This window comes from Dermacentor variabilis, chromosome 2 (assembly GCF_050947875.1).
Source record: "Dermacentor variabilis isolate Ectoservices chromosome 2, ASM5094787v1, whole genome shotgun sequence".
In the NCBI taxonomy this organism is placed as follows: domain Eukaryota; kingdom Metazoa; phylum Arthropoda; class Arachnida; order Ixodida; family Ixodidae; genus Dermacentor; species Dermacentor variabilis.
The window spans coordinates 177,990,669-178,013,769 of record NC_134569.1 but is presented as its reverse complement, the minus strand read 5'-3'; the positions used below and the strand labels follow the sequence as shown (position 1 = coordinate 178,013,769).

At 45.1% G+C, this 23,101-nt stretch overlaps 1 protein-coding gene across 1 annotated transcript; it reads left to right on the top strand.

Moving 5' to 3' along the window:
- Positions 1-635: 635 nt before the first annotated feature.
- LOC142572962 (uncharacterized) lies at positions 636-23,101 on the top strand. The gene is made up of 4 exons (XM_075682441.1): positions 636-736; positions 14,791-14,846; positions 20,635-20,721; positions 22,788-23,101. Exons 1-4 carry the CDS (start codon positions 667-669, stop codon positions 23,058-23,060), a joined length of 486 nt encoding a protein of 161 aa, XP_075538556.1. The 5' UTR covers positions 636-666; the 3' UTR covers positions 23,061-23,101.

Genomic DNA, 23,101 nt, shown 5'->3' with positions numbered 1-23,101 from the left:
AGCAGTCTTGAAATTGCCAACGTCAGAAATGGCAGCGATGGAGGGAGGAAGGTCGTTCCAGTCGGCGCTGATTTTAGGAATAAAAGTACCATGACACATCTTTGTTCTAAACTATGGAACACCAACTTTAAACATGTGATCGAAACGGGATGAAATGTATGAAGGGCGAGTAATAAGATGATCCTTTAATAGTGGGTTGTGGTGAAACAGCCCCTGGAAAAGACACAGTCTAAAACATTTACTTGCTTTAATTAGCATTAATTAGCTTGAAAATTTCTTCGCGTGCATGTAATGGGCAGGAAAAGAGGAAGTTCGGTCAGGAGAAGAATAAATTACCAGAAACAGATGCAGCGAGATCAGTATGTCACATGCGGAATTAATTATCTCGTTGTTTGCACCAAACCTACCATAAATTTAATATTTGCCCATTTTGGCATTGCATAGGCTCAACTATCACACAGCTGCTCCAGCTAGGTGAATGTCCTTGAAAGGAAAAAAGAACAACTAACTGTCGTTCGGCATTCAAGTAGTCCTCACCTAATTAAATACCTGTCGATACGACAGCGTTGAACTTTGCTGTTAGCCCTGTGCTGACATTTATTCATCGGTCATTCGATGACGCGCATGTTTCGATGTACATATATATATAAAGCCCTCATACCTGAAATGTGGACGCGGAACGCTAATGCATCAACCATGATTCTACTAGCGCTTCTTGTGGTTGTGTTGCCTCAAGGTGAGTGTGTCGAAGAAATATTCTTTCACTAAAGAATTTGGGCAGTTTTGAGACTGTTCCTTCAAAACAGACGTCAAATGTAGGTATATTAAGTAGATCGTAAGCTACAAGCTACGACCTAATGTGCACTGCGATACCTGCATAATATATATCTACATTTTTCATATTTGGCTGCTCTAACAAATACTGCGGTAGAGTTGTCGTATTGATGTGGCCAAAAACTACGGACGTTGAATCGTCTTTTTTCAGTATCGTTCCCCTTGATTACTATACTTGGTAAAGTAATGAAGGGGGCTAGTTGGTGGACGTTCATTATTATGCGGCGCTTAGTGTTACACTGACGATTTAAGTCAAGGAAAGGACGCGAACGTACGTAGCGCAAACTACCAACTGTTTAATACCGTTAGAGGACGCGCTTGTATACAAGGAGATATGGGGGGGGGCAACAAAAAGATATTAGAAGGTGATGACTTGTGATCATACTTTGTGCCAGGCATACATCGTTCACTTGCACCCGTTCGCCCCGGCAAACTGGACCTCAGCTTCGATAAGCGCGATCGACGGAGTGCTTACGCACATCTCTCTTTGTTTAGCTATCGCAAGTGCCTCCCATATTTCTCGCTCCGTTTTTGTTTTTAATGTACCAATGACTGTGGCGCTTTCTAGTAGCGGAGAGCATTTGAATTGTTTGCAGTGTGCAGCCAAGTTGCTAGGTTCTGTTAGATGCTGGCACGTGTATCACGTAACTTATCATTTAGACAACGTCTAGTTTACCAATGTACACTTTCCCGCAATCTAGTGGGATTTGGTAAACCATTGAAATAGCACATTTCACATACGTTTTCAAGTACTTAGTCTCACAGACCGTAGCACTTGGATTGCCCTCTTTGGACCCGGCGTTCGCCCCCTTGCACAGGCTTTTTAGTTTTTGCGGAGCGGAGAACAGTACTTGAACATCATGACGTTGTGCTGTCGTTTTTATCCTATCTGGGAACCCATGGATGTAAAACGCCACGCGTTTTTTTGAATTTTTCTTTTTCCTGTGTTTTTTGCCTTTTCCTGTTGGCTCTGATTTCGGGCAACACGTTTTCACAGATTTGCACCACCACATTGTTCGGGTACCCACTGTTTCTTAAGCGGCTCACTTGCAAATCGACGCTCTCCCCCACAGCATAGTGGTACAATTTTTCAACTGGTTGACTGATGCAAGCCTTGGCGATGCCTAGATTTATGATTTTAGAATGGCAAGAGCCATACTTCAGGATTTCTTTTTCTCCTCTAGTTTTGTAGCACCTGCACATGTGGGAGCCGCTGAGCCTAATGTTTATGTCAAGTAGCGCATCAACCATCCGTAGGAGTCTCGAAGGTGAATTCTAGACCTTCATGCTATGCTGCTTTCCACACAACTGCGAAGTTGTAATGGGGTGGTCATCCCTTCAGGCTGTACTTCAAGGCATGCATCTCCGAAAAAGATCCGGCGGAACTTATATAACAATGAATGTCGACGTTAGTGCGACTAGCACTGAAGTATTGTAGCGACAGACCGTATCACCACCGTTAATAGGCGTCATTTATGACGCGCATATGCAGGTGTACTTCCCTCTAGTGCATTCAGCCTAACGCGCTATGCCATCTGATGGGACCCCCACGAAGTTCCCATGTAGCGTGTGTCTTAATACATAGTCAGACAAGATTTTTGTGAATATATTTTACGCATATTTGATTCCGTCAATTATCAGGGAAAATCTAAAATCCCTAATTCAAAAGGCATCTATCTATCTATTTATCTATATTGTTTACACACAAACCATTTTTGTCAAACCATATATTTGTTTCGGTGTAAGTTTGTATCTAATTGTTTTCCCGCCTACCCATGGTAGAACTACCCGTGGTCGAACGGGTACTATAGTGGATTTCTGTGCTCAGGTGACTGGGTTTGAAACCAAGCATCGCACCAACTTTGGTCACTGAGTATGTGAAGATGTGTACGTACGTTCAGCTTTTAAGCAAATCTCTTCCACACCGACGTGAGTCGCTGCAGATGCAGGACCCGGTAGGTACCGCTCTTCGAAAAAACTGTTTGATGCTGACTTATGGCGCTATGTATGTGCCAATACATCTGTGCTTATCTTCAATGAACCTCTTTGATGTCGAATAGGGTTGTTGGCTATGTGCCAGTAGGTGTCTGTTGCTCCTCAATGAACGTCTTTGACGCCAACGTGGGTGACCAAATATGTGCCAGTGGGAATATACCACTGTAAAGGGATGAAAAAAATTCCATAAATTTATCCGATGGTAAATGGAATCCAACCCCCATTACAAGGGTTCCTTAAGGGTAGCAACCCATCTTATAGAAGGGTTCGCTACAAATGCATTATATGCCCCTTTTAAATGAATGGCTTTCACACGAATGCTTTAGCGACCTGCGCCGTCAACGCATTGGGTATGTGCCGCTTTCCAATTATCCTCGCAAACTTGGCTCACTGAGTATGTGCCACTGAGTGTGCAGAAAGCGAGGGAACAATTGTCATCGTTCGCAGGCGTCGGGGCGCAAAGCTTGTCATCTCGGAGGCTACGCATTGACGTCTCAATAGTGCCACTAGATGGTGCAGCGTGTCGAGAAAGAAGAGCGAGAGAGGAGCCCGGTGGTCGCATGAGGGGTTTCTCATTCGCACTCTCCGACGTTTCGTGCATTTTTTGTAGACGCGGAGGCGTAGCGACGGTACCCACTGTTCTTAGGAAGCGCGAAAGAGGAGTCCCACTATAGTACACGCCACATACATAACTCGTAGTGAATATGGCAATACCGTGTGTCGGCATACTGATTCAATGCTAGCTCATTACGGTCGACAGTCATCGTGAGATTGGTTCTGCCGTCCTTTCTTTTGAATAAAGTGGGCCACGTAGGCAGTGGAACATACTGAGACACAATGTGCTCTCATAGAGGTTCATGAAGCGCGGTGCATAACCATTGACCAACGTGGCGTCAAAGATGTTAATCAAAATGTGGTGACACATACCCAATGACTAAAGTTGACTTAAGAACATTACCTTGAAGAGCAGCTCGTACCAAGAGGAACGTTACCAGGGGTCTAAGTTTTCATAAAGAAACGGAAGACACTTTGTCGAGGCTAAAGTCTGAAATGGCTGACGCCTGAATCCATTGCCAATGGCGATTTGTTGCGTCGGAAACACCAGGGAGGCACACAACTCGTACACTGTTATGTCAATGTACGATTGACTTCTACTTGGTCGGCTTGCCGCGACAAGATGGCGGTCACGGCGCTTCCGAGCTTCATTTGCGTTGGTACCCGGAGATGCAGCGGGTCGCTTCAAACGCATTACCTCTCTTGCGTTGAGCCGTCGCGTCCCTGGACTCTGTGGCGTCGGAAGCGCCTCGCCGCCCTGATGCATGCGACGTATACGCTCAGCCTCTCTTGAGCGTCGCTTGCGTTCAGCGACTGCCACATGTCGCGTGTTGGGAGACACTGGTTTGGCGAGACGAGGCATCCTTCCCATACGGTACCGCAAGGTAAACTGCCGCCACCGCCGCCAAACCGAGCCCATCAGGAGGCGCACACTTGCGCCTAGCGACAGTGACGTCACGACGCAGAGGGGAGCAACAGGAGGCCGTAAAGCTGTGATAGTTCCTTCTAACGGCAGATGACCTTGACAGTGAGTCATTAAAGGCTTCCGCCTTAAAACAGCTTTACTAAAGAGCGGCACACACCGATTGTCCCATAATCATTGACCCAGTTTGGCCCAATGGTTTTTTCCCGACAGGGTTTGCTCAGTAGCATAGGTGAATTAGAGGATCGAGGACCTAGTGGCTCAAGTTGGTGTGAAAGAGCTTCATTAAAAAGCGATACATATCAAGTTTCACATAATCAGTGAAACAAGTTGGTCCGAGGATTGGGGCCCTATAACGTAAAGCTATTCCAATATGTTTCTATTCTAAGCTCCTGACTTCAAATATGCGTAACCGCCAACGCAAGCACCGGGCGGTCGCCCGCATGGTTGTCTGAACAGACCAATCAAACGCTCTCCTCGTTCATAGGAGGTCACTTTTGTTTGCTTGAAAAACGAATAACATTGCCTACACTGAGCGGCTTGTCGTATCTAATTAGCTGACAGGAGGCGAGGAGGACGCTCAAGTGGAGAGGGATTCGATGGGGCCGAGCCACTGCACTGAAAGTCGATAACCGGATGAAGAGGGTGGTGCTGGCGTCTACGATTGGTCGTCTTTCCCTAACTTAGCTTGCGGTGGCTGGTCGAAAATCGCAGCGGCATGCAACGGAAGCTCAAGAATGACGCTAAAACGGACCCTCAGCAAAGAAGAGTTGACAGAATGAGGGGGTAAACGTGCCGAAAGTGCTCGAAAACATTACACAGCCACGCAAGAAGCTTTATTATACACAAATACACCCATGCTTTCCAGCAGGTGCGAGTAGCCAGCGTGTGAGTGATCGGAGGCAGCCATCTTCTATTCCTTTCGGAACGGCGCAGCCTTCGGCTATTCCGAAGAAAATTCAGTTTTGTTCGGCATATTAATGCATCTTTATCGCGTACACGTCACTTTGACGCGATTAGTTCTTGCTGTTTTGTGACGTCGCGTGACAGGCAGGTGAAGTGGGTGCAGCCCGAAAACGTTTTACGAATAGCCGACGGCTAATGGCGAAAAAGGAGTCGAATCAGAAATAGCTATTTTTCTTTTTTCTGTGAAATCATGCATAATCAGTGTGTACGCATCATATCAGATGGGGAGGTATCGCGGTTTTCGTGGCGTCGCGTGAGAGACAGGTGCAGTGGGGGTGGTCGAAAAAAGTTTTTGACCAATCGTGGAGGGCTGATAGCAGAATTGGAATAGAAAAGTTTCGAATAGATTTACGTTATAGCGCCCTTGGTCTCGAACATGCTCATGTACATTAGACGGTTGACCGACTAGAGCCGCTAGGCGAACTTTGTGTAATTCAGGAACTTCAGCGACTCTTTTGTTGTCCACATTCAAGTTGGTGTGTCAGGCTATGGACCGAGAATAGCATCCTACGACAATGGCTGCCTGCCAACGCTGGCTACGAAATTATGCGACGTCCTCGCACCAGCATATATGCTGGATCAAAAGCATTTTAGCGCCTGCAACGCTCATCTCGAATCGTGGAACACCGTCCATTTATGAGGTGTCTAAGCTACCATAAAACGAACAGCGTTCACCATTGCCGCCGATTCCGCAACCATACAAGTCGATTTCCGGCCAGTTTAAATCGCCAGGTAATCGCGAAGTTGCAGGATAAGAAATTACGGCATTGTGGCAGAAGGTGTGACATCGGTAATTAATTGTGCAGTCCCACTATAAAGAACTGATTGGTCGACAATGTGAAAGATCATGCGGGCATTTCCCGTATTACAGCAGACCCACGAGATGACTGCACTTCCAGCTGTCGGGCAAAGTCTCTGAGTCCCCCGAAGTGTTGTAATGCGGCAGGAGAATTTCTCGAATTTAGACGGAAAGATGACAAATCGCGTACTGCTGCTTCCATTTGGTCCTGAAGATTATTAACCTTGAGAAGCAGATATCACAGAGTCGAGCTTGTGCAGAGTGAAAGGGGCATGAAGACGGTCATCACTACATGGTGGGAAAGCTGATCGTGATTCCGCCGGTTAGCTGGCGTAGGCACTGACAAGTAATTAGCAGAAGTTTTCAGCGACCTCAACTCGATGCTGCACTTGGCGTATGGCCACTGCGCTAAATGGGTGCAGCTGTTGGGGAGGCGATCGAAGGCTTCGCACAATTTGCCAAACCCTAGACATAAATTTTGTAGGGTCCAGAGAGCTAAAGAATGTCCTCCGGCGTTGTGTGTCGAGATGCCAACGTGCCGTAGGACTTAACGTTGATCCAAGCGAGATGCAGATAAATCTAATAGTGATTTCGTCCTTCTGTAGTTCCGTTCTCCTCGGCGCTGTATCGCACGAAGACGCATGTGCTGGCAGTCAACAAGTGATGTAGGCCAATAGCTCTACAATAGGTCTCTACCATGTTGTTTACCATAAAACTGGAACACTAATCACTTGCCCCGGGATGCCTCGCTTTACTACATGCTGCAACCATTGTGTCTGCATGAACCGCAACCAAGCGACACCAGTTTCTTCTCGATCGGGACTAGGTGAGAAAATAGGTACGGTACGCAAGGTACCGGTACTCAGTTCGGTGGATGGATGGATGGATGTTATGAGCGTTCCCTTTCGAAGGGGGCGGTGGGTTGCGCCACTAAGCGCTTGCTATTATGCTGCCTAATATGTTACCTAGGCTAAAAAATAAACACAAACACGCTGAACTCCCACAACCAAATTTTCTGACCCCTTATTGTGAACTTTGCTTTTGTACGTCTCCGTTTTTTTTGCGTTACTCTATTTTTCTTCCACCAGTCTTCCAATCGCCTCTTACTAATCTTCACTGCGGAGATGTTTAATTTGCCCCTGCTCTCGCTGAACCCAAGGGCTTCAAGGAGGCCAGTGGTGCCTAAATCGACCACTGGGCACATGTCTTCGCATTCTAATAAACCGTGTTCTGCCGTTTCACTAGATTTATCGCAGCAAGCACATGCTTCTTGTTTCTTATATCTCGCTTTTAGGTGCGCGTTCGAAGGCATCCTGCTCTCGCTTCGAAAAGTAATAAGCTTTCCGTTGAGTTATCATGAATTGTGTCCTGATTTCGTTTTTTCCTCGTAAGTTGTTACTCATGGCAGGCATCTTTTCCATTGCATCACCACCAGGTACTACTGCTCATAGGCGCCCCTTGTTGGTGCTTGCACGCGTTCAAGCTGTAGCGGCAGACCTCAAGTTTGGCTTGAGGTCTCCCGCAACAAGCCCTATCACGCCAAGGCTGAACTTTATGACTTGTGACCCAACTCGTTGTCAATGACAACTCATTCAAACCACTCTGTAGCCAACTAGCAGAACCTGTGAAAGCTCGCGTGTAGGCGTAATCTGCTATTGCTATGGTCCCCTGCTCGGACTGTTGGGTGTACTCTGCATAATCCTTCGGGACGCCGGCGGGATGCCCTCGTCGTCCAGCTGTATTGCAATCGTAGATTTCCCTGCTGGAGGCGCCTGAGACTGTCTGTGCGCTGCTCGAGGCCTCAACACTCATAGCTAGATGGCACTTTTGCACTTGCTTCAATCTCTTGCGTTTGCGCTCCCCATGGAGATGGACACGTCCTGCTGTAGTCGCATGCGGGTGCGCGGATCGGTATCCCTCAATCTCAGTGGCCCAGCGTTTTCACGCCATTGATGGAGCCTACGTGTAAAACACGAGTGTTCCATAGCCGAGCAACCATCAAAATTCATCAACTAGTTATATACTTCTAGGCCTTATAGCTTTAGGTAACGTCGTGTTTGAGTTTGATAGATAGTATCTACTACGTTAGAGTGAGTTCTATCAAATGTGTCCACTTCCGGCTCGACAAATGTACTGGCGATCTAGGCCTCGGTGAACGCCGGCAGCGAGGCTAACGTTAGCGCTGATTGCATCACGCGGATCGCGACAATGGCGCCAATTGTGCATGCGACACATGCGTATTGTGGCATAGCCTTCGAGATTTCCGCGCCCCTGCAGGTATTGCTCCAGCCATCCCATTTGCATTAAGAGAGTATAAGTTCAGTGGTGAGCGTCAATGGCTCCTTCACACCGTGGGGTGCACAGCCGAGGGTGCACCTGAACCATGTGCTTACTGCAGCAAAACTAGGGAAACGATGGAGCATGTTTCATTAGAATATGAAGATATATGCCGAGTGGTCGATTTAAGCATCTCTGGCTTCCTTGAATCCCTTGGGCTCAGCGAGAGCCGCGGGAACGCTCTTAGCATTCGCCTATTCGTTCAACGATCTTCATTAGTCGAGGGGGATTTTGCGTGCTCCAGTACTTTCTATGGCTTGCTATAAGGCTAGAAAAACGTAAATTTACGCTGGTATATTATGCTTTACTGATCAGAAAATGACGACGGAAAGTGCACGAAGGGAAATGGGTGTGCTGACGGCTAATAATTCTCAAATACGCATGTGTTTCTGCAAATATATTCCCATGGGTATGTAAAACTGGTATGTCTTTGCCAGAGTCTGTCCTGAAACGCGTTGAAAGCAGGAACAGCCACCTTCTAGCACCTTCCATCGCCCTTACGAGCAATGTATCTAGTCTTGGCTCTGTTAGCGTGCCAATAAACTTAGGCCACAGGATTAAGTGCTCCAGCCAAAAGCAAATATTCAAGAAGTGTTGCTTAAATTATAAAGAAACAAATAATGTTTCAGGTAAGGCGCTATAAGCGGAAAGGCTTCATTGTGGTTTAGATGAAAATCCTGTGTTCTTCTGCGTGCGTTTGCATACGGTTACCTGCTGCGTGTCGCAGTTTCAAGGTTGATTCGAGCCAGAAATTGTGGGCGGAGCGTGAAAATATAAATTATGGAATTATTTCCTCCTTTATGAGTATGCTATAGTTGCGGGCCAAGCACACATTGTTATAATTATGTAGAGTGTGATTAAAATGTTAATTACAGCGAACACAAAAATGCTAGTTCTTCTTCCATGGGTGTACTTACGGCGTGTTCGTTTTACTTATTTTACGAAAATATATTTATTTATGACTACCTTAAAGGCCTTCATGGAGGAATTCGATAAGGGAAAAAGTGCGGATGCAACACCTTAACATAAGTGTTAGTTAACAAAGTAAACACGCATCTACGTAAGCAAAACTTTATTCGCATAACCTAAGCGCCTGTAACATCGGTACTTGTAATACAAAAAACAGCAACCGGAATGGAAACTAAAAGCAAGGAAAACCAGCACGCAACATACTAGTAAATATTTCACGAAGATCACGCACTACACAGTAGGCTTACAATCGCGACAATTGCCATATCAATTGCTAAATCACCACAACGCAATGAAGGAAAGCGACAAAGAAGGCAACAAAAACTAAACTCTGCCATCTACGATAAGCTGCCAGTTCAGAGACAATTATTGGTGTGTGAACACACACACGACTGGTTGATAAAAGTAAACAATTACGAATAGCATAGGTGCTACAAAATCAATGAATAAGACTATATAAGTGCACTGGAAGAATTAAGGACACTGGAGGGCTAGATGGGTGAGGTGGCAAAATGGTGGACGCATAGCTGTAATATTACCTGGGAGATATTCTGTGGAAATGTTCCCCAATACCAGAAAACAGAGGCAATGCGCACGTTGAGATCTCGCACGGTGTGTGTTCTGGGGCCGTCTCCGCGTGCGCCAGAACCCACGATAAAAACTCCATCCAGGGGCGGCCGGGCACTCACGCCAAATTACACTTTTTTGTTTTGCTTGGCAGCATGCCCTATGGAACGGCCAGAGCAAAATGAGCCAGGGAACACAATCTCGGAGGCCGCCATTTTAGTAACGATTCCTTTCATTTACACAACCATACTCATCTAAGTGACGCCGGCAGTGAGGTAAATGGATAATTTGCGAGGATGAATCAGAAAGTATTTGCCCCTATATTTTATTAGGCAAGATAAGGTACATACAAGTGATTTCAAATATGCGTACTATTTAGCGTAACACACACTATTTTTCCACATAGTCCCCACACCGGTTGAGACAATTGTCCCATCGCCGCGGATAATTTGAGATGTCCCTGTGCCATGTTGTCGTCAGTCACCGACGCATGCGGCTTCCCCGAACGCTAATTTTCATCCAAGTCTTCATAACTTTTAGCGAACTCACAACACCACCAACTCAAACTTCTCAAAGAAAGGCACCTTTACCCGCACGTAGCCTGCATTTACATGTGGATTTCGATGGGTGCTCGTCTATAACTCCATAGAAAACGAAACACACTTCGCTGCTCGTTCGCCGTGGACGTGTGAAGCACAAACGCCATCTTAAACATCTGACAGCAGCGCCGTGCCGCTCAGCTACCGGTAGATAAGATCGTGCCGGTCCAAGAAAGTTCCACTGTTTGGAATGGATATGTTGACTTCGCATTTACAGTCGTAATTTAGCTAAAGAACAGGCAAAAACTTTTTGAGTCACCCTCGCATGTTAGCGTCACATGTTTGCGTTTTATGCGGCTCTAGCAAGCGACAACCGACTGACCGAAATGAAAGCAATTTCAGGTTAAAACCATGCAGTTTGTCGAAACATTGCCGGTCGGCTGGCCTTAGCAGGCAGGTAAATACCGAAAAACTGCTGGCTCTCCTGTAATTGATTGCAGATGTAAGCATGAAATGGCAACCGGCAAAGCTGATTCGTTCGATATGATACTAGTCACGATATTAGAATAAGTGTACTCCATGTTCGCAACGATACCCTCCGCCTCCCCCCCTCACCCCGCCACACCGCACCTCACCGTACTGTGAATTGGTCCATATGGATGCTTCCGAAATGGAACAATAAAACTGGCTGAAGTCCGCATGACAGGCAGCTATAGGCGCTGGCAGGCAGAGCGCACTACCAAACTGGAAGAAAAATGAATTAAATTATGGGTTAGTTGACGTGCCGAAACAATGATTTGATTATGAGGCGCGCCGTAGTCGGGTACTCTGGTTTACTTTTGACCACCAGGGGACACTTAACTTGCCCCCTATGCATGGGACAGGGCCATGTTTGCATTTAGTCTCAATGTAAATGTGGCCGCCGAGGCTCGCATTTTATCTCGCGTCCCAGTGCTCAGCAGCGCCACACCATAACCGCTAAGCCACCACGGCAGTTAGAAGCGCCTGAAATACGCGAAACGCACCGTGGCGCCATCTATCGTTGCGACGCGAAACCTGCGTCGTGGAACTCGGGCACCGCTCGCTTTCAGTGCTCAGTGCAGAAAGATGACAGGGAAGTGTATAGTGCCATGTGTCGGCCTTCTGAACGTCGCTTTTGTAAATGACAAATAAAAGTTCAGCGTACTATAAGTTGCAATTTGAGTGATATCGTAAGAAACATCCGGAAGAGCTCGGAAGCAATATTCTTTATAACATGTTTGGGCAGTAATTAGCGTATGTAATGCGGTACTGCAACAAAGTGTTGGGGGCCAGATACCGCATTTTTAAAAAATGTTTTGACTGGTAGCCCGGATGTTCTCATCTAAGCGATCGGATAACGGCTCTCGCTTTTGGCTCAAGGTCACCTGAAGGTCGCCGACAAAACGTGCTAAAAGCATTTCATGCTTAAAAACTGTCGACGCAGGATGCCCTAACATTGGCCACAGTGGCTAAGAAGGAGCCTTAGCACCACAGAGGGGATGAAGGGCGATCTGTGATTACGATAACCCAACATGTATAAAGCGTATTCAAATGCACTTTTCTGCAAAATGTTATTAATATGGTGCTCTATAATTGGAAATGCATTTTAAAGTTTAGAGAAAAAGTGTTGCAGGGCCACTTTAATCAGTGAGCCCGGTACTGCCACAGGTTCTCAGAAATTATCGTGGGCATTATTTAGCAAAGTTTTGTTAGTAAAATTGGCTCCCTATGTGTACAGCTATTCCTTGCAGAAGCGTAACGTTACTACATCTTGAGATGGTAACCTGCATTTTGGCACTACTGTAAAATTTGTAAAAACAAATAAGAACACTTTGTGGCCGTGCCAGTAAGTAGCAGATAACAAAAAATAGCGTTTAACGGTCGAAATAAATAGATGTGTAGCTTGGAAGTGTTGCACATCTCATCCTAGCTTTTAATAATGCAGTAACTTCAATGCCAGAAAATGAGATGATTTTAAAGCTTCTGGTGGTTTTGATACCTCTTTGTTGTTAAGTGGACGCATCACGTCAACGAAGACTACAGCAGTGGTTAACGGGCAAAGCATAACTAACGAATAACATTGTTCATTACAACATAAATAAAGAAATGAATGATTTGTGAGCACGTACACACTCGAAAATGCAGGTCCATCATTTATATTCCATTAATACATACGTTTGACCAAAACAAAGCCCCTCGCGCACGGCGGCCATGAAATACACGTCTCTTCCCCATCGCCTTTACTATAACCTTCCGTTGTCTCTCTGTCACGAATCTACGTAGCGATTTTCGCGAAAACTAATTTGCTGTTGAAGCTACGTTTGCCTATTCCCTCGCTTCGCGTGTGCTGGCTGCTGTTGTCTTGCCAATTGTACGACATCAGAAACTCGGTCTGCGCCCAAGTAGATAATTTTGGCCACTGCATACGTGGAGCCGGGCGTCTGCCACTGTGAATAGGTGCGAATAGACCACGTATCCCACGACCATGTGCAACTGGTCGTGTTGCACTGGGTACGCGAACATTCATCGCAATTCTCTCAGAATAGGTAAATGCCACTGGGTCTGAAGAAACAAGCCGAATAAGTTTTCAAGAGTGATGAAGTCGGCTACAAAAAACAAAAAGGGAAAACAGAAAAAGAACGGAAGTCAGCTACAGAGTATTCGTAATTTCAAATTCGACTTCAACAGCCCTTGATATCAGTCATATTCACGTGGAGAACTGGTTATTCGAAGTTGGGGGTTTTCTTTTCGAATATCAGGGATTGCAACATCCATTCTCTCCGGCAAATCAGTTCGACGGAATCCAGCAAAGGGGAGGAGAGCGCATGAAATAACAAAAAAAAAGAGTCATCAAACCGAATGTAGCAAAAAGCCACAAAGGAAACTCATACGTGTTTGTCGGATTCAAAGCTTCGCAGTTGGGGAAAGTAGTTGGCTTTGTGCTACAATCGAGTGGATGTCTATCTTTCCTTTCGTTTATTCTATCTACATAGAGAAATACCGATACAACCGGATGCTGTTCCGAAGAAGTTAGCTCTATGAGAGCCACGGCTGCTACCGAAAGTCGCCGAGCCAACGCGGGGTACTTACTTTATCTTCAGTGGTTTTCAAGCATAGAAAAAGAATGCGGCGCAGTAAGGGCAACCAAGGGTCTTGGTCCGTCAATTTAGGTAAAGAAAATTATCATTTGGCAATCTCACTATGCTTGCATTCTTGAAAACAGGGCGCTGTGCAGTACCTAGTACCACACTTATCTCGTTTAGCGAACAAGACACGTGCTGTTGCCCTTGCTTGATTATGGTCGTTTTCATATATTTTTTCCGATAAATGAGAGTAAATTACAATTTACAAGCTCCTCTGTTGACCGAGCATCTAGTGCAGGCCATCACATGATTGTGTCAAATAAACTGACGCATCTGTTGTTTATGAGGTGACTTTAACGTATCCAATTCGTTCACTGTGTTTTGATCAAAACAAAAAAGATGCCCAGAATATATTTGTGAATTTGTTGCTAGTTTTTCTGGAATATTGTTTGATTGCGTTCAAAAAATTTCATGATTACAAGATTTCCCATTTTACGAGAATTATTTGTTTGTCGAACTGCAAGGACTAGAAAGCTCATCCTGCAATGTTTATCTCGAATGGAGCAGGCTGTTACTAAAACCCGAGGTGACAATGTGACTCCGAAGTGTCTAATGTCCCGCAAGGTCTACTCTGTGCATTGGTGCAAGTGTCGCAGTTAGCTCTGCGGTCCTTTTCAAGGGGCGCTTATACGGGTAATGGCATACAGCTTCGACTGATAAGAAGAAAGCTTCAAATAATGTTGTAGCTATTTAATAAGAAGCTGTTGCACAATACATGCCACTATTCGGATTATTCACAGTCATGTGCACTTGTACTCGTCGCTACGCCGTCTTTAGGATACTTTAAGCACAGGGACATATGGAACACGAATCCTTCTGCATCGACCATTATTTCGTCTCGTCTTGCATTTGTTCTGCAATATTCCAGTCTGTAAATAAAGCTTCCCTATAATTTTCGCGGGATTGTTTCACGTGTCAAACAAAAAAGAGCTTGGTAAATTCTTGGTTCGGATAAAGTAAACGTTTTAGCTTTGAACAGGCGCTAGCTTTTTAAGTGGGAAATTCTTGCTTGCACTTCAATCAACTTTTGTAGCAAATCATCCTTGACTAGATATTTTAAAATATTTCTGTGCGCAACAACATAAGACGGGGATAGCAACGTCCCTAAATAAAATAACCTATTAATGGTCTTTTTTCTTACAGTGCTCGGCGACGAACTAGTAAAAGAGGGAAACTGCAATGGGACTCCCACAGATCCAGTAAGCAAAACATTTATTAACGATGTCTGAACTCATACAGCTCGACCTATTGCACATTGCCGCTGAAGTAAAGGAAAACTTTCACCCAGTTTGACCATAAAAAGGAGTGGAAAATATTATGGCAGAGGCAATCTTTAGTGGCCATAATGAATGCAGTTCTGTAGAAGTGGGCAAGAACACATAACATTTTCCCATAGCGTGGTTAAAATGAAGAAATGAGATACGGCAGTCATACGGGTATAGAGAGGCAATAAAGAACAAAGGTGAAAACTATTTACGACTCTATCGATTGGAAATACCATTGAATATGCATCACTGAGATTGTGCGTATCGAGCTATTGCACAGAAATTTAGGGCGGAGAATAGCAAACAAGTGCAAAGTCGTAAACTATAGATCAAATGAAGAATTTTGTTTTCGGTATGTAACTGACACTCTTACATTACTCGAGCTGAATATTTTGCACTGATAGGGTCGGGCGCGTGGTGCGTAGACCGCTTGCTGTAGAGGGTCTATATTATCGTGGAGTTGAGGGCCCAGCATTTTGCTCGCCAAATGATATGCGTGGTGCCCTACACCACCCGGCGTTCGCGAATACTTGCCCAGTGCTACCGCATCCAATGTGGTGTGTCCCACCCTAACAGTGAGAGTGAAGCGCTACGCTAAGAAGAGACGTGCTGTATTCGTTCACTCCTCCTAGTACAAGCTGTGAGCACGCTTCTGAGAGCAGTCCTGGTACAATAAATCTTTCATTTTAAATGAATATCTGGGACAATGCTTTCTCGTCTCATAATTTCCGATATGATTACTTGGTGTCCTAGTCAACAGAGAGTATTTAAGTGATGTTCGAAAATGGTTTGGTATAGATGGTGATTTTGACTGTCTGTTGGTCATACTACATTTCATCCATTGAAACATTATTAAAATCAGTCATTCCGCGTGGTAGGCCGCAGCGGATACGTCAAAGAGTCTTGTCATCTACGGGAATAGGGCCAACTCGAACTGCCGGTCACAGTTGCTGAAAAACATCAGCCGCATTTCCGTACTAGAACGGCACTCCGGAGCCGGTAGTACAGCAGCAAGTACTAGTACAACTTCCGGCAGACGTTTTAAACGCCGGACGATTGTCATTATACTGGGTGATTTTTTAAAGAACACAGATTTTTTGAAACAGCCTCTAAGCGCAGCGAACATGGCGTTCTTTCAGACGGGTCCTTAGGTGGAGTGGACGTACTTTGCCGATAATAACTTTAGCTTTAGAAGACTAATGAAAAACCCCTCATTGAAATGTTTGTCAGGGCATTAAGGGCAGGTGTTTAAATGGATAATTTGAAGGCAGACACATTTGATGCACCCTCATTTTTTAAACAGTTGCGAGTCCCACCGACTTCGACATATTTATCATCGAATTTCTACGGTAAATCCAGGCACTATCAAAACAGAGCGCCAAAGGGGTTCAGAAAAGGCGGTCCCGTTATCATACCACACCGAAACGCCCCGTGAAGACAAGCGCGAGGAAGTTGGAGACCCAACGTCGTGCAGTCGCGGCAGCCACTGATACGCAAAGGCTGCCGCGAATTGCCGACAGGCGGCACACCGCATCGATGTTGTGTTAGCCTTGTGTGAGTGAACGTAAACGCTTTTCCCGGTAAGCATTTGCGGCTGTGTGTCGGGTCAGGATGTGTCGGGGCATGTGATCGTTCAAGCTTGGCACCACACTTCTTTAGGGGGTGTTGCCGTCTGACGCACAGCGGGATACGCTCACTCTCAATATTGGCTCCACTGAGCTTTTGAATTTCATAATAAATATCTCAAATTAGGTACGATGATTAAGGTTTTTCAAAGGTGGCTGCGCATGAAAATGTCACTGCCTCCAAATGTCTAATTTAGACAACTGTTCCCAGGGCACTAATAAAAAACGAAATGAATGAATTTTTCCTACATACTCTTTTGAACCTCACGCTGTCAGCGGCAAAGTAGATCCCTCTCGGCTAGGGACTTGGCCGCAAAAATGCCACGGTCTCTGCTCTTATTAAATTTTTAATAAAAACCCATCTTGTCTAAAAAAACACGTTATATACAGGATCCCTCGGAAGGAAGGGGGCTCCGACAAATTCATCGTGAATGACGGCGACACGGGACTCCTGGAGAAGCGAGTCTGGCCATCGGCGTAGTACATTGCCTATGAAGCCTGCACTATTAGAAATCGAGGCACACACGTGCCGAGGCCTGCACAACCACATCCATGCCAGTGCAGATGCAACTTTCCATAGCGAGCTGCTGTTATGCGCGAATCCCTGAATGTGAAGGATGATAAATCTGGTCAAGAACGAGACTGCGCACTGGCAATGAGGCATCAAGACGCTAGGTTCCCGAAACCTCAGCTATGTCTCAGAATATTGAGACGTTAAGATCGGTCAAGAGAACGACGTCTTGTAGGCGCAGAGATACAGAAGAAGATTGAGGAAAAGTGCGAAGTTCGTGATCCAGTTATCGTGGCTCTTCGAGACGCTGAAGCGTGAACTGTGGCCTAGCGAGGTCTGAAATTCAGCTCAACGCGCCTGCTGCTATTTCATCTGCGCCGTTCACGATGAAGATATAGGTAGAAAATTCTACAAGGAATAAGAAAGTCAAATTATTTTGTTTCTCTCGTAGAGTACGTAGCTTTCGACGATGAGAAGGCGTTCGGGTAGAGCTTGTAGTCTGTGATAATAATCAATCAGCATCCTTCAAGGAAGTAACAAAAGTACTTCACCGTAAGGCACGCCGCATAGACCTCTATGCCCAAATCACTGCACTGATCCTCTGTTAGCGTGGTTTCTTTAAAAAGAAACCCAGAGATTTCTAGTGGCGGGAAATTTGCTGTTGTAGCACAGTCCCAACTCGAGAACTTAATGCACCAAGCATGACACTTGTAGGGGCATGGTGCTATCAGTGGACCAAGATGGCAGTAACTGAGAGATGTTCCTTAATTGTCATGAAAGCCGCATGGGCTTCGTCAATCCAGGCAAGGCTTTGGAATGGGGGAAACAGAGAAGGTCTTTGAAAGGGATGCAGCGCCGCAGCACAACCTGGTCCGAACCTAAAGTAATATTTAACCAAAGCATGGAAACGGCGCAGGTGGCTCAGTGATTTAAGGCCAGAAATGTTTGTGGTTACTTCTCCTTCTTCAGAAAGAATGCACATGCCAGTACTGTTTACAAGGTGGCCCAAGCACTCACAAGAAAAGACGTCAAATGTATACTTATCATCTTGTGCGATGTCCTTTGTATGGCAAAACGTTGATAAAAGAGGCCTAGATGGAGAAAATGGTCTGTGTGACATGAGTTAGCGACGGGAACGTCACCCACATAAGCACGTAACCGTTGGCAAAGACTGCCCTATTGAATTCTTGGTAATCTCCACAGGGCCACAAGTCACCACTCCTCTGAAAAGATATGTGCAGAGGTGACTACCAACTCCTCCATGACTGCCTGGCAATGCCAGTCTCCACCCTGCTCTTAAACTCTTGCCTGGTCATGCGAATTCTACACGAGTGATGATGCGAAGGGTAACATCGCGTTGAACTGTGTTCTAGCGGGTCCATACGTTGAACGAGAACGAAAATTAAGCCGAGGGCTTGCTTAGACGAAAAGGTTTGTTGCGCGATCAAAGACTATCTCTTACATACTCCCCAGGATAGATCATGTTGGACAGGAAATTGCCTCCTTGTGTGGCTTGGCTGGAATTCTCTACGAATAAAATCCAGCGAAACAACCACCCGAGTTCCAGGTTGACCAGCAGGGACTTTTTCCGTTGGGCAGAAATGCTGGAGCCCATAACAGCCTGCGAGTGCCTTATAGTTGTGCAGGTATGGTTGGCGGAATTGAGTGGCAGAACGCTCGCCTCGACCCCTTTGTTAACAAGGTATCGGAGGCCACTGGCACAGCTTGTTATTTAGAAAAGGTAACAGAAACTGCCTCTGTAACCGATCACCGCCACCATTTACTCCTTTATTCATTTGCCGATGAACGTCAGGGTGTGGTATAGCACTCCATCGAGTCGCCAAAATGACGGAGCGACAAATAGAAGGAAGCTGACTGCCCGCTATTCGGCTGGCGGCAATGTCGCGGCGGCGACGGAGGGCGACGGGCGTTCTGTCTTTCTGGGAACTCACGATGGAGACGGCACGGAACGGTATGTCCGGGTCACCAATGTGGTAAAAACGACGCAGCTCGTGGAGTGATGGCCAATAACTGAGAATTAAATGCGGCGCACGCGTCCTCGAAGTGTTCTCTCCCACCGTGTTTGTCCTAGTCGGCGCAGCAACATCGCCACAGGTGTTTTCATGATTGTCGTGCTGGTTCTTTCTCCTGCATATTGCAGTTGGCATGGACGGAATACAAGTTCTTATCGCTGGGTGTGTTGTCTGCACTTCGCCCCATTTTGTGCGCCGTTAAATTACCTTCCGTGTTGTATTTCCGCCTTAGACGTTGCCTAGCTATGGCCATCATTCCTCCGTGGTTGCAGTTATTTTCGTTGTTACACCACAGTCATAGTCCTTATTGTTGCGTCGCCGGAATCGTGCCGTCATTCGCACTGCGAAGCAAATGCATGCAAGAATGTTCAAGGGTTTCACCATGCGCTTTCTTTTATATCTTGTTGAGTGCCCATAGGCTGTAGAAAAAACTTCATTGTTAATAAGGAAGCAGTCGAATTACTTGGCTGCTGCGGTCAATTCTTGAGGCGTCCAGGCGCAATCGAATATTTATTTATAAACGCCGACACTGTGGTCATGTAAAGCTCCTGCTGTGACTCAGATTTCTGTTGTTCTTCTACAAATTAATTTTCATTACTGGCGCCCACTCATGTTGCGTGCCCTCCAAAACATGGTAAACGTACGCTGGCCGTTTGTGTTCTGCGCACCAGAGCAGTAGCACTGATCTTAACAGTACTACTACTCTTACGATTATTTTCTAAGCGTACGTGACATAGCTACAGGTCACCTTAGGTTTCAAAATTTCAACATGTGTCTTAAAGTGAACATTTCAAAAGGCAATGAGTGTTCGTTTGTTAATCAGCTAACTGAATATTTGAAGCTGCCGTTCAAAGAATATATTCATGCGATTAACCTGAAATGGACGAATTGCACTATATTATCAAGGCCGTTTAGAAAAACAAGTTTGAACAACAAAAATAACCACACCAAATAGTGGCTTACATTCGCTACTCTCGCGCCTTCGCGACCAAAATATGTGAAGGTAGCTTGTGTACTACTGACAACTGCCGAGCATTTGGTTGTACCTTTTAGTTAGTCTGATCTTGAATAACAAAGCTTCAATGTGGCAAAACGGAATCATCATTTATGTGGCAACAAAACTGTTTGATTGTTAAGAACAGCACAGTTCCTTGGAAATGAATGTATATCGCTATGAAAAGTGAACATTGTCTGCTTCATCCCCGAACCGCCAAGCGTATAACAACGGCGGTTTAATTCGTGATATTGTGCGATTTGGCTGTACCACTTAGCGAATATTTTGGGACACTCGTGCATAACTGAATATATACTGTGGACGAGAAACAATTTAGTGTCTCCTTTCTGTGTCCTGTATTTTTACGGCGAGCACTAATGTCTTCCTCATTTGCGGAGTGTTAAATGAAGACATCAATTCTACAATTTAAAGAGTTTCTAGAATTCAAGGTTGAGCGGGCAACAGCAACAGATACATTTCCGGGGGCTTGTGATAGTGTACAGTAAATACTTGTATTTGTCGTCATTCTAAACACTCTCTAAAAATATTCTGTTTTCAGGGGAAAACGGTTGAAAACTGTAATTACTACTGCAGACAAGGTAACGAATGGGTCAACACATACTTCCCAGTGGGAACCAAGTGCCAGGTAAAATGCATTGTAGAACAAAAACTTGCTCTCTAATGAAATTATGCCGCTCACGTTACTTGTGAAACTAATGGCTGCATGTTACTACGAAACTAGCCGTTTGTACGCTATTACAAAAAATGTTCAGAAATTTCTGAGCACGTGCTCTTGCTTGTGTGTGATAACCATATCTAGGTACCACGAATTGAAAAAATAAGCTGTCCTCGCTAACTAAAGCACGTTTTAAGGAAGCGCGAGCATATACAGGTATATAAGTAATAACATATTGCTTTGATGAACCTTTAGTCCCGGTACTTTTGTGTTGTACTCAATCATAACGCCTGTTCTATTATTCTTAATAAATGTTTTGACAGGATATAAATTCTACGTTTGTTGGATGCGTTTTAATGCCTGCTTCCGTGCATAAGACGTGTTACTATCGGCGTACCTGTTTTTGTTTTGCGAATTCACTGCGGAATCCGCGCCACCTTGTTACATGCACCCGTGCTATCAGTCTCCAACGGAACATGGGTGATGTCATGGATCAGCCAACGAGTCAACGTACCTAACCTGGCATAACTCACAGGCACTGTACGGGCCTTGACTTGCCCTTGAGTTGGCTTGACTTTCCCGTGCACGGACATCAGTTGTGCCTGCGAAGCGAACGTTTATTGCCAGTGCATTCGCAGGTCGAAGGCAAGATGGTGCTGGCTTAGCAAATACTTACTCCAAAGCACCGAGTGTTACACTATATACACTGGACATTATATGTCGTCTTTATAGAAAGTGTGGTAAGAAAAAAGCTTTATATCATGCCAAGCATTGAAGTTCCGCCTTGTTGACAGGTCATTCTTAGGATTGTTTTACCGCAGTGACCAATGGGGCACACCTGTGGACAAAAAGAAACGGTAGCTTCAAGAAAGCTTTTATTAGACACACGTGAAAATCTTGCGACACATGCACATCACACTTATGCAGAATGCGGCCATGTCGTCATTGCCTCCGCATGAGTGTGATATACGCACGTTTCGCTAATGGAGCCCTTCGAATGTTAGCGCTTGTCTGCGTGCAATTTCTCATCACTGTCTGCCAAAGCATTAAACTTATGTTATATTGTGGATACATACCAACGCTAAATTTCATTGCTTTTCGTAGTTGCTCGCCTTTCATAGTTGCTCGCCTTTATTCTGATCGCCTTTATTTTTGCTATGCATTGACATCATGGCTCAGTCAGGGGCAAATTTTCGAATTTCAGCCTTGTACAGCGCAGACAACGGCGGTGGCAGTCTACCTAACGTTCGCCTCTATTTGTTTCAGTGCAAGCGTGGTTCTGAGTGATGCATATAGATATGCTTCTAAATCAGGGATACCTCATTGTTTGCTCGTGAGCTATCTAGCGGGGTGCAACTTCGGATCACAAAAAAAATCCTTGTCTAAATGGGAGTGGTTATCCTAAATTTGGCAGTTAACTCTGTAAGGCCAAGCTTTTGCACAGATTTACATCAAAAAAATACACGGGGTAACTCACAAAAACTCGCTTGTAAAACCAAAACTTGAATTTAATAAAGGTAATTCGACATGTTTAGTCCACGAAGAGGTTCATTCTGTGATTTGGCTTGATAAATCGTTCACCTAAGCAAAAGCAACGAAGGCCCAAGCATCCTGCTTTTCTCTTCGACTCATGGATCAGGCGGACAGACACAGAGTCTATTCGCAAATATTTCAAAGCACTTTCTCAATATGAAAAAGTAAAAATGCAAACCATGTCTGGACCAATACTTTATGGTGTAAAATTTCAGTATAATGTTCCTAAATGAAAAAAAGCTTTTACCGCTCATTTTATATTTTGACAATGTATAGCTCGTGATGGAGTTTTTGCAGGGTTAGATATTGTCTTGCATGTACTTTCCCAGCAACGGTGAAGTTTCCTTTGAAAATGTGTTTTACATAAAAAAAACTGTGTGCTTCAACAAACGTGCTTTTAATAGCGCACCTGTCCATTTAGAGCATTGTTTCTTTGTTGCACACTATAAACACACTGCTCGATGTTACTTTGCTATAAGTCATTTATTCTTCTTTTCCCGCAGTATGAACCAGGACGCATGGGCACTTGCTTGAAATATGAAGGCTCCTCGACCGCCTGCAGCCTCGACGAAGATGCAAGCACCGGAACCTGGGGCCACGGAACCACGGTATTTACTAATGAGGGAGAGGAGACTACAACGCCTTCGAAAAGAAAAAAGAAAAAGCAAAAAAAGCAGAAGACTAACAAGCCCAAACGACCTACCAACGGAACAACTAAATCCAAAGATAAAAAGAAAAAGAAAAAGAAACGTCAGACGCAAGTGGTAGAATGGTAGAGACAGCCGTCTAAAGAAATAAATTTCTGCTGTCTTTTGCA